The sequence below is a fragment of the Equus quagga genome, chromosome 13 (genome assembly GCF_021613505.1).
Source record: "Equus quagga isolate Etosha38 chromosome 13, UCLA_HA_Equagga_1.0, whole genome shotgun sequence".
In the NCBI taxonomy this organism is placed as follows: Eukaryota; Metazoa; Chordata; class Mammalia; order Perissodactyla; family Equidae; genus Equus; species Equus quagga.
The window spans coordinates 88,685,450-88,696,598 of NC_060279.1; the positions used below are offsets into that span (position 1 = coordinate 88,685,450).

Consider the following 11,149-nt stretch of genomic DNA (forward strand, 5'->3'; position numbering starts at 1 on the left):
TGGACAAGGCCTCTGTCCCTCAGCCTGGTGTTTGGGGAGCCCTTTGTCCTCTGATCCTTCCTCTGCACCAGTTCCAAGGGGGAGGGGGACTGCCCTGCAAATTTCCTGCGTTCCTGCAGTGTGCCAGGCTCGCACATCACCGGGCCTTTGCACAAGCTGTTGCTCCTGCCTCGAACCCCCCTCCTGTCCTCCTTCATCTTCCTGGTTGTCAAGTGTGACCCGGGGGGGCGTCCTGGTCTGCAGCAAGGCCTCTGCTGAACTTGTATGACCCCCATCAAAGCACACCCCCCCGCCCCCCGGAACTGTGACGCTTCACGCCGGTGCACCGCCCCGTCCAGACTGGAGTCCCTCCAGGGATCGGCCAGGTGGGTAACCACGTCGACCCGGGTGGCGCGGGGCTTTCTCTGTGTTAGCACGGAAAATCATGCATCCTGGGAACCCTCCAGTCCTGGACAAACCGGAATGTGGGTCACCCGCTGGCTGGCTGAGTCCAGCTCTTCTCTGTGTCCCCAGCATCACTCAGCACAGGGCCTGGCCCACAGGGGCTCCAGGACTGTAGAACCAAGAAGCCTGGGCATCTAGTGGCTCCATCTCATTGTTTTTCAATCCTCTCATCATCTTGGAGGCCCTGACATCTGGAACCTTCTGATCAATCCCTCCTTCCTCCAGTCTCCCGGGCCATCTGGTCAACCCCTCCTTGCTCCGGCCTCTGGGGCCATCTGGTCAACCCCTCCTTGCCCTGCCCTTTGGGGCCATCTGGTTAACCCCTCCTTGCTCCGGCCTCTGGGCCATCTGGTCAACACCCCCCCTCCGCCTTGCTCCGGCCTCTGGGCCATCTGGTCAACCCCTCCTTGGCCCGGCCTTGGCTAACAGGACCCCAGGAGACCGTGTGGTGGCCCACCTGCGAGCGAGGTATCCCCGGGCAGCTGCCTGGAAGGACACAATGATGTCTGTGACCTTCAGGTCCCGCTCCTCTTCCAGCTGGGCCAGGACCCCCGCCCGGAAGAAGATCTTGCTCTGTCCCACACGGTAGAGGTTGGGGTCCAGTTCCAGGGCCTGGATCTGTGAGGGGTAGGGGAGAGGCGATGAGGGGGGAGGTCCCAGCCCACCCTCCACCCCCTGCACCGAGCACTGCTGGGCTCTGCCCCACACTCACCATCTTCTCACAGGCCTGCTTCCCATCCATAAAGCCCTTGGGGATGGCATTGGGCGTCAGGATCTCATATCTGCAGTGGGAAGGGAAGGGTGGGGGTGGAGAGTTACAGCAAACTGTTGCTGAGCTCCTGCCATGGCCGGGCACTGGGCTCAGAGTGACAAATAGCAATGACGATGGGAATGATAAGAACAGTAAGAAAAAACGAACATTAGAGCATTTCCTGAGTGCCACCCACAAGACCTAGAGGGGTTTTTTTTTTTTTTTGGCGAAGAAGATTGGCCCTGAGCTAACATCTGTTGCCAATCCTCCTCTTTTTGCTTGAGGAAGATTATCACTGAGCTAACATCCGTGCCCATCTTCCTCTATTTTATGTGGGATGCCGCCACAGCATGGCTTGACAAGTGGTGCTTGGTCCATGCCTGAGATCTGAACCCGCAAACCCCAGGCTGCCAAAGCAGAGCACATGAACTTAACCACTATGCCACTGGGCTGGCCCAAAAACCAAGAGAATACCACCACCCAGGGCAACATCAACAATACAAGTTGCCACTCCGTGGACACCTACCACGTGCTGACTGTGAACGTTTTCTCACATCACCACCATCTCACTGAGCCGCCCATCAAAGGTGTGTCTCAGAAGGGAAACGTGAGCGCAACACCAAATAGCGGCCGATGTTTCTGAATACTTGTTATGTTTCAGGACTAAGCACTTTAGAGCAGTTTCTTTCAAATTTCTTTTATTCTGAGTGCAACTCAGAATAAAAAAATACATTTAATAAACACAGACGTGTCTGCCCTCAGAGTCTCTTCCCTGCTGTGCCCTCTACCCGGGACCTCGACGTTTCATAAAAAATAATGCATATTATATATACGAGACATATAGACACATAATATATATGTCATATTTTATGCCTGGTGACTGAGAAAATGGTGTGTGTGTATCAGAGTTTCTCATCCCCAGGGATCTTCTTAAAAGGCAGATGCTCATCCATAAGTCTGGGGTGGGGCCTGGACGCTGCGTTTCTGACAAGCTGCTGGGTGCTGCTGGTCCGGGGCCCACACTTTGAGCAGCAAACTCCAGCCATGTGCCGTGCAGTCCAGCGGCTGCCGGCCACAGGGAGCTACTGAGCCCTCGAAATGCGGCCTGGGCAATGGAGACACCGGACTTCCCATTGTGTTTCATTTTAACTAAGTGACATGGGAATCGAAAACCGCAAGCAGAGGCCGGGCAGGCGGCGCGGCGGTTAAGTTTGCAGGTTCCGCTTCGGCAGCCCGGGGTTCACAGGTTCAGATCCCGGGTGTGGACATGGCACTGCTTGGCACGCCATGCTGTGGCAGGCGTCCAACATATAAAGTAGAGGAAGATGGGCACCGATGTTAGGCCAGGGCCAGTCTTCCTCAGCAAAAAGAGGAGGATTGGCAGCAGTTAGCTCAGGGCTGATCTTCCTCAAAAAATAAATAAATAAATAATAAAAATAGGAATAAAAGAAAACCGGGAGCAGAGTCAAATATTTTTCTGTTCAACACAACTTCTTTGTTTTGGGAGGACCACATTTCACACTGACCGCTGGAAATTTAGGGTGCGAACTGAGATGTACCATCACGGGGTAGACACAGGCCACATCTCGAAGACTCGGTAGGACAAAAAAGAACGCTCTATATCTATTAATTTTTTGTATTGGTTCCATGTGAAAATGATCCTATCTCCTGCCTGTGGAGGGTTAAGCAAAATATCTCAGTAACGTTCGTTAAACTTCGCCTGTTTTCCTTCTACATTAAAAAAGGCGGCTGCGAGATCGTTTGCAGTCGTGCCTGGGGCTCCCGCGCTGTTTCTCACGGACGGCGCTGCTGTGTGCAGCTGTGAGTGGCGCGATCTGGGTTATGATGTGAATTGGGTTATGATGTTCACCACACTAGTTGTTTCTCAAACCGTGATCTTTTCTGTTCTAGCCTATTCTGCCTTGTGAAAGACACCATCAATGCAAGATGCGGATTGCAACACGGGGCTCTATGCCTTTGTGCCACATTCCAGAGGAGGAAGCTGAGAATTTGCCAGAATTTGCCCGGAGTTCCCGGGATCAGAAGTAGCAGCGGGGGGGATGGGGGTAGGGAGGGGGATGGGGAGGGGGGGGGGGGGGAGGAGGGGGGGGCGGATGTGGGGGGATGGGGATGCGGATGGGGGGGGATGGGGATGCGGATGGGGATGGCGATGGGGATGCAGGTCTGGTGGCCCCGCGCCCCCGCCCCCGCACACGCACCGCTGCCGGAACTCCTGGAAGAGGATGCGGTTGGGGAAGCCCTGGCGGCAGATGCGGATGCCCTCGAGGACGCCGTTACAGCGCAGCTGGTCCAGCACCAGCTTCGGCTCCAGCTTCCCGGCCTGCGGAGAGCGGGGATGGGGACGCGGGGTCGGCGGCGGCCACACGGCGGGGGGGAGGGGGCACCCCGGGGACGACGGCCGAGGCAACGTCACACGGTCCAACCTCTGCTTTAACTGAGCACCTACTATGTGCCAGGTGGAAATGCCTGCCCTGGGGCGGGGGGTGGGGGTGGGGTGGGGAGCAGAGTTCCCGGTCCAGTGGGGGAGACTGACAATAAATGAGGTCAAGAGATGGCTAATAAACGTCGGAAGTAAATAAATAAAAAGTGCTAAGGAGCAAAGAGCAGCCGGGAGCGAGGGCCGGGCGGGCTGAGGCGGCCCAGCCATCGCTATTTTTGGTAGCTGACTTCGGTTCCCTTTTCTTTTTTAATTGCCTTTTTTCCCCCCAAAAGTCACACACGTGTATGCAAGCATGTCCGTTCGTGCGTATACGCAGCTCTGTTGACGGCGAAGCCCTGGGAGGGACATGCTAACGCCACCGAGCACATCGGTCATCGGATCTCAGGCTCTACGCCCCATTCTGCACAAAAGAACCAGGGCTCCTGGGGGAAACGGCCGCGTCTATGTGCGCCGTATTTCACCCAGTCTAAGCCCCCATCCACTGTAAAACCCGCTGTAAGTGTAGACACCCCCAGGAAAAAAAGCCTCCTGCCACACCCAACGTCAGCGATGCTACCGTGGGAGAAATCAACGTCTCAGATTTGGTGAAATACGGTATCTGCAGATGTGGAAACGGAGATGCACACACACATCCACCCACCCAAGAACCACCGCTACTTTCTGAGGACAGTGTAAGCCGTGGGCACCTAATTTTGTGGTCTCATTTCCTACTCATGTTGACTCATCTCTACAGGGCCCATCCTCTGATTTTCCCAACAAGAAAAGCTTTCGGTGGCCCGGGAGGCCAGGCATGGTCTCCCCACACCTACATGACACTCTCGGCTCCAACAGTCTTCTTTCCATCCTTTGTACCTTCCATGCTCTGGCCTACCTACCACTGGGCCTTTGCACTAGCTGTTCTCTGTTTGGAAGACCACTTATTCTTCAGAGCTGAGTCATCACCTCCTCCAGGGAGCCTTCTCTGACTTCACTGACCAGATCTAACCTTATGTGACATGTATCAGCCCTACAAACTCAGCTGGACGTTGGTGGTGAATTGAATGCCTGTGCTCCGCATTGGACTGTGAGCTTCCTGAGAATAGGGGTTGGCTGTGCTTTTTCCTCTGGCACATAGTAGGTGCTCAACAAAATTTAAGTCCCACGAACCAATGAATTTTCCCAACAGAACCCTGAGTCTGGGAGGGAAGCAACTCACTCAAGGTCATGCAGCCAGTCAGAGGCGAGCCTGGGAACAGGCGTGGCCCCAGCCATGTCCGCTGGCCAGGTCTCTCCCTGCTGCCCGAGCCGCCCCCATACCAGGCCGGGTCACTCACCCTCTTCTCGTGGTTGGGGATGATACAGCGGACGAAGCTGGGGTTGGTGTTGCTGAGTGTGGCCATGAGGCGGCTCAGGGACTCCTTGTAGAGCTGGCCCACCGTCCGGAACATGCCCCGGCGGGGGCGGCCACCCGGCGGCCCGTCCCCAAGGCTGCTCACCTGCTCCAGCCCCACGATGCCCTCCACTGTGAGGAGGAAACAGAGGTGGAGAGAGAAGCAGGTCAGGGGTCAGTTTGAGGGGACTGGGCCGGCCAAAGGTCAAGGGTCTTGTTATTGATAGGACCAGGCTCTTTACATAGGAAACACCTCACACAACCAGGTGAGGGAGGTGCCACCAGCCCCACCGGACTGACGCGCAGACTCAGGTTCAGAGAGGTGGAAGGCTGTGCCACAGGCCACACAGCTTAGAAACCGCAGATCCAGGATCTGAACCCAGTGGGGTGAGTCCTCTTGAACCCTATCCTCTGACCCCTCTTCTGCTCAAGGACACGATTTCCGTTTTCCTCATCAACAAACGGTGATGACAATGGACGCTTACATAGCACTTACTCCCTTCCAGCCTCCGCTCAGAGCAGCTCACGTACGAGCCCATAGGAATCGGTTCCATCTTACAGATGAGGAAACCGAGGCACAGAGAGGGACAGGATGGTACAAACACAGCACAGCTGCATTCTTAGGAACCCGAAACCACATCCCATTAAAAGTGAAATCAAGTCTGGCTTTTAGGGGCCATCTTCGAAAGAAGGCAAACGACCTCCACAGCGACCCTTGTCCCAGAGGCCCGACTGAGCGTACGTCTGCTTTCTCTCCTGTCATTCGATGGCCTCACTTAGCTCCTTCGTCTCAGATTCTCTTACTGGATCACGCCAGGGACCCGCAGCTGGGGCAGAATCTGAGGCCCCACAATCCCCAGTCAGGAGGGTCTTCAGGGGTCCAGCAGACAATCTGCACTTTGGGCAGGACTGGGTGCATGGTCGGGGCTCAGCTGTGACATTTTCCTTTTTCCTCCCCAGGTTCAACTCTTCCTCCTACCACCCTACTCCCAGTTATTATCAAAATAAGAATCATCACTCATTAAGTTCTTACAGCACAGGTAAGAACTGAGGCTCTGGGAGTTAAAAGTCCTGGGTTCAAATCCTGGCTTTGCCACTTCCTGGCTGTGTGACCTTGGGCTGGTGACTTAACCTCTCTGTGCATCAACGTCCTCATTTGTATAATGGGGGTAATAACAGTACTAACATCTGCCTCCTTGGGTTATTCGGAGGATCCTATGTGTTAACAGTCATAAAAGGGGTTCGCACCATGCCCGGCACACAGTAAGGGATCCATAAATGTGCACAGAGATGATGACATGTGGTTTAGTTAGAAGAAAGCATTGTGCTGCCACAAAGGGTCTGGAAACCGCTGAGGGAGCCGACAAGGAGGGAGAAGAGGAGGGAGAGACCTCCTTACGAGAGGAGAGGGGACCGACGTTCAAAACCAGGTGCCCAGTGCAACAGGCCCGCCCTCTCCATCCGGCAAATCTCACCCGTTGACGCACAGCAGCACCCACCCCCTGCCGGAGAAATGGCAGAGCCGCGCCTCCCTGAAGATCCTGGGGGCGACGGGGGGAAGGAGCCAAGGAGAGAGAACTGCTGGAAGCCCCCGTGTTCTGGGGGTGAGGACAGATGCGGGGTGGCAGAGAGGTGGGGGGGATGCAAAGGGAGCAGCATGAGAAGAGAGGAGGGAGAGCAGGTGGCAGGAAGACAAAAAGAGGAGAGAGTTGTTAGTTAACAGCACAGGGCAAAGCAGGAGAGAAGACCTGAATGTTGGCCGTGAACTTTTAAAACCAGGGAGATGGTCCTGTCCATCTTTTTTTTTTTTTTTTTTTTTTTGGTGAGGAAGATTGGCACTGAGCTAACATCTGTGCCAATCTTCCTCTATTTTGTATGTGGGACGCTGCCACAGCATGACTTGATGAGTGCTGTGTAGGTCCGCACCCGGGATCTGAACCCACAAACCCCAGGCCACCAAAGCAGAGCATGCAAACTTAACCACTACCCCACTGGGCCAGCCCCTGTCCTGTCCACCTTGGAGTCTACCCAGTGAGGGCATCACTGTTGACTGAAAGGATGAATATCCTCTGTGAGAATTTAGTGCCAGGGAAAAAAAATCTCTCTCCCTAGAAGTTGAGTCTGTATCTGTTTTATTAGGTATCCCTTTTTGCCCTGGCTGCCAGGAAGCTCGATGCTCCCACCTAGCTTGTTGTATTTGCCTCTCTGAGGAGAGCGTGTCTCATTTGCCTTTTCTCTGGGGCTGCCAGGATGCTGGGCACCCAACTCTGGGCTCAGGGCGACTGTAGGAGAGACTGATGCAAAAATGGTCCCAATTCTCCACCCTTCCCTGTGACCTGTAGCAACTTGAGTCTGGGCCGGCCTCGTGACTTGCTTTGTTCAGGAGAATTGCGGAAGAAGTAACGCTGTGCCAGGTTCCAGTCTAGGATTCAAGACGCTTTGCAGCTTCTAGTTCTTTCCTGCAACCCTTCGCGAGCCAGGCCCACAGGAGGTGGGTCGTCGTGGTCCACGAATGGGGCACAGATTTTACAGAAGTGGAAGGGGCGGATTTTCAGTCCACAGGAGACAGTCCTGACGGCAGAATCTGGTTCTGTTGCTGAACACCCCACACTGCTCTCAACCCCTCTTGTGTAAACTGAGACACAAACACTAAATGTCTCTTTCTATACTCAGCTCACGATGTCGGGGCACCCCACGCCCTTTTGCTGGACGAGTTCACGTTGGGATCCACTCATCTTGCTTATTTTGTCCTCGTATCTAATTGCACGGGGCGAGCACATCTGCAACCATGCTCTGCACTTCAATAAAAGATTAAGGCAAACTGACAGATTCCAGAAACCTGGAATCGGAAAAAAAACAAGACACTCATCTGCTAGCTGCATAAAAAAACCTCCTGTGAGGTCGGGGGGTGGCAGACACGGCCGGGAAAAGTGCCGGATCCCGCCACACACAGGCGTTTGGTTTCCCTGCCCCTGCCTCCTGGAAGGGTCACTCGGAAAAGACTTGACGGCCAGATTCACACGGGCCTTGTTGCAGCAGCAAAAAAAAAATCTCCAAAACTATATCTTGATCTGTTGCTCCTTTCTTCTTCCCTGGGGCCCAGAGGGGAACATAGTGAGACGGCAGAGAAAGCAGAGCCTGAAGCTGAGTGACTTGTAAACCGCCACCAGTCTGAGTTCTCATGTTGTTATTCATTCTTTTCGAGTCAAAGGTCTTGATTGTGTTAGGGATCATATGCCCTCTACAAAGAATAAGTTCATCTATTCCTTTACAACATTCATTTACTTATTTCTTTTTCCACTCTGATTGCATAGGCTAGTATCGCAAAAACGGTTTTTAACAGCAGTGCTGGCAGTGGGCATCCTTGTCTTGTTTCTGATGAAGGGAGAATGTTTTGGGTTTTTATTCTGAGGAAGATGAGCCCTGAGCTAACTGCTGCCAGTCCTTCTCTTTTTGCTGAGGAAGACTGGCCCTGAGCTAACATCCCTGCCCATCTTCCTCTACTTTATACGTGGGATGCTACCACAGCATGGCTTGACAAGTGGTGCCATGTCTGCACCCGGGATCCGAACTGGCGAACCCCAGGCCGCCAAAGCGGAACGTGCACACTTAACCGCTGTGCCACCAGGACAGCCCCCAAAGGGGGAAATGTTTTATCACTGAGTGTGATGCTGGCCTGAGGCACCAACCGATCAATCAATCAGGAAGTGGAAACACTATGATGGAGTGTTGGGCCTGCCTGCATTAATTCTGCATCTGAGCAGAAAACTCAGTTCAGAACTCGGCCTCTGAAACAAAAGTGCTCACACCGTGGGCTGGGAGAGGGGATGCACAGAGCTCAAGGAGGGGGCCAGGGGACGCTGGTCCTCACCGTCTTTCCAGATCTCCGCGGTTAGCCGGTCTGTGCTCTGGTGCAGCAGGGTTGCGACGCTGTCATTCAGGGGGTCCATGTTTTTCATCAGCCACTCATTGGCCTTGTAGTCGACCTGGATGAAGTCAGGCATTGGGGGGTGATGAACTTGCAGACCCCCCAAGGAGCCTCCCAGAAGCTCGGAGACGCCCCGCTCTGGGGCTCAGCACCGATGAGAGACTGCTGGTGCCACCTTGTGTCCATATCCGGAACTGCACCCTCCACCACCAGGGCGCCCTCCCTTTGCTGCCGGGCCCACCTCTTTCCACGACCTCATCCGCCACTGCTTCCTTCCTGAGCCTTTCTACTCCAGTCACGTGGCCTGTTTGCTGTTCCTCAAACACACAAGGTCATTTCCACCTCAGAGTTTCCACCCTGGCCATTCCCCCCACCTGGACCTCCCTCTCGTGGATTTTCACACGGCTGGTTCCTTCCGAGCACTCAGGCCTTTGCTCTGAGGCTCCCCCAGAGTCACCACCTTGACCACCATGATTCTCCACACGTGTTCCCCCCGACAGTCAGGGGCTCCCCGAGGCCAGAGCCCACGTCTGACGCCTAGCCCAGCACAGGGCTGGGGACACGAGAGTCTGGACAATCTCGGGGAAACGAACCGAGTGCTAAACACAGAATGCACGGGTCTCCTGCCTCGCAACCTTTGTGTATGCTGTTCCCTCCACCTGGAGAGCCATTCCCACCAGGCACCTGTCCTTTGCTGGCTGCCTGCCGCTCGTCTTGTAGACCAGGGGTTGGCAAACCCCAGCCCACAGGCCAAACCCAGCCCTCTTCTTGTAAATAAAGTTTTATTAGCATACAGCCTTCGTTTATGGGTCACCTGTGGCTTCTTTCACGCTACGAGGGTAGAATTTGTGGCAGACACTGTCTGGCCCACCGAGCTGTAACTATTTACTGTCTGGCCCCTTACAGAAAATGTTTGCTGACCCCTGGTTTCAGATCAAGCTTTGCTCTCTGCTGTGAACCTTTCCCAGCATTCCTCCTCTGGACTTCGACGCCACCCTGAGCTGCCCCGTTAAAGCCCCTATCAGCCTTACATCCTAATGGTCTATTTGTCTCCCTCTCAGATAAGGAACTTTGTGAGGACAGAAACCATGTCTGACTTGGGTCCCCAGCCTTGCTCTGCACGGCAAAGGCACGTGTTTGCCAAGTGAGTGAGTGAAATGCACCTAACTCTTCCCCTGGTGAACTCCTATCCATCCCTCAAAACCTACTGCAAATATCCCCTCCTTGAGGAAGCCTTTGCTGACTTCATCAGAGTCTGCACTCTTCCTCGGGCTTTCCTAGCCTCTGCCCTGGCTGTGTCTCATCCCTGTGGACATCAGGTGGCCCCTGCTTTCCCTCTGTACCCTCCCCACACCTACAGCCAAGTGGTCCCCACTCCCACCCACATGCCTCAAGGCTGGCACCAGCTGCCTACCTTGCCCGCATAGTGCAGGACGCTAAAGTCGGCCTGGTCCCGCAGGTTCCTCGGCCGCTGGAACTTGGGGTGGCCACCCTGTTCCTGCGCCACCTTCTCCACAAAGGACTTGTCCGTGGCCTTTGGGAACCAGCACTCCTCATCTAGCAGGGCCAGGAGTCCAGGGGGGTTGGCCTGACCGTGAACAGGAGGGGAGAGTCAGTCAGATCCCCAAATATTGCACACCTAGGTTGCTGCCACTTTTTAGCTCTTGTAAGTGACACCTGGAGACGCAACCAAAGGTGAGAATTACAGTTTCAGATGTAATTAGTAATTTGATTTGTCATTTTCCCCATTTAACTGAGGTGTGGCCCGCGGCCAGTGGGGCGAGGAGCTTGATCAGGGTCCCGGGGCCTGTGGCAGGCGGGGCGGGGGGAGCAGCGGGCTCACCGGCCGCTCGATGAGGTCGATGCAGGGCTGCAGGTCGAGGCCGAAGTCGACAAAGGTCCAGGGGATGCCCTCGCGCTGGTACTCCTCCTGCTCCAGGATGAACATGGTGTGGTTGAAGAGCTGCTGCAGCTTCTCGTTGGTGTAGTTGATGCAGAGCTGCTCGAAGGAGTTCAGCTGCGGGGGGAGCGGACACGTGAGAGAGGGGGACAGGGACCAGGGAGAGGGGGACAGAGACCCAGAGAGAGGGGGACAGAGACCCAGAGAGAGGGGGACAGAGACCCAGAGAGAGGGGGACAGAGACCCAGAGAGAGGGGGACAGAGACCCAGAGAGAGGGGGACAGAGACCCAGAGAG

The 11,149-nt window shown here is 55.0% G+C and overlaps 1 protein-coding gene across 5 annotated transcripts in view; it reads right to left on the reverse strand.

Annotated features, from left to right (window-relative positions):
* The window catches only part of MYH14 (myosin heavy chain 14), a 95,537-nt gene that overhangs the window by 39,393 nt on the left and 44,995 nt on the right, over positions 1–11,149 (reverse strand). For all 5 annotated transcript variants that reach the window (XM_046681727.1, XM_046681730.1, XM_046681728.1 and 2 more), the window contains exons 14-20: positions 10,797–10,970; positions 10,368–10,541; positions 8,897–9,011; positions 4,970–5,157; positions 3,415–3,536; positions 1,157–1,226; positions 902–1,062 (exon numbers count right to left, since the gene is read on the reverse strand). In XM_046681727.1, the coding sequence (XP_046537683.1) occupies positions 902–1,062; positions 1,157–1,226; positions 3,415–3,536; positions 4,970–5,157; positions 8,897–9,011; positions 10,368–10,541; positions 10,797–10,970 (1,004 nt within the window). The remainder of the gene's footprint in view (positions 1–901; positions 1,063–1,156; positions 1,227–3,414; positions 3,537–4,969; positions 5,158–8,896; positions 9,012–10,367; positions 10,542–10,796; positions 10,971–11,149) is intronic.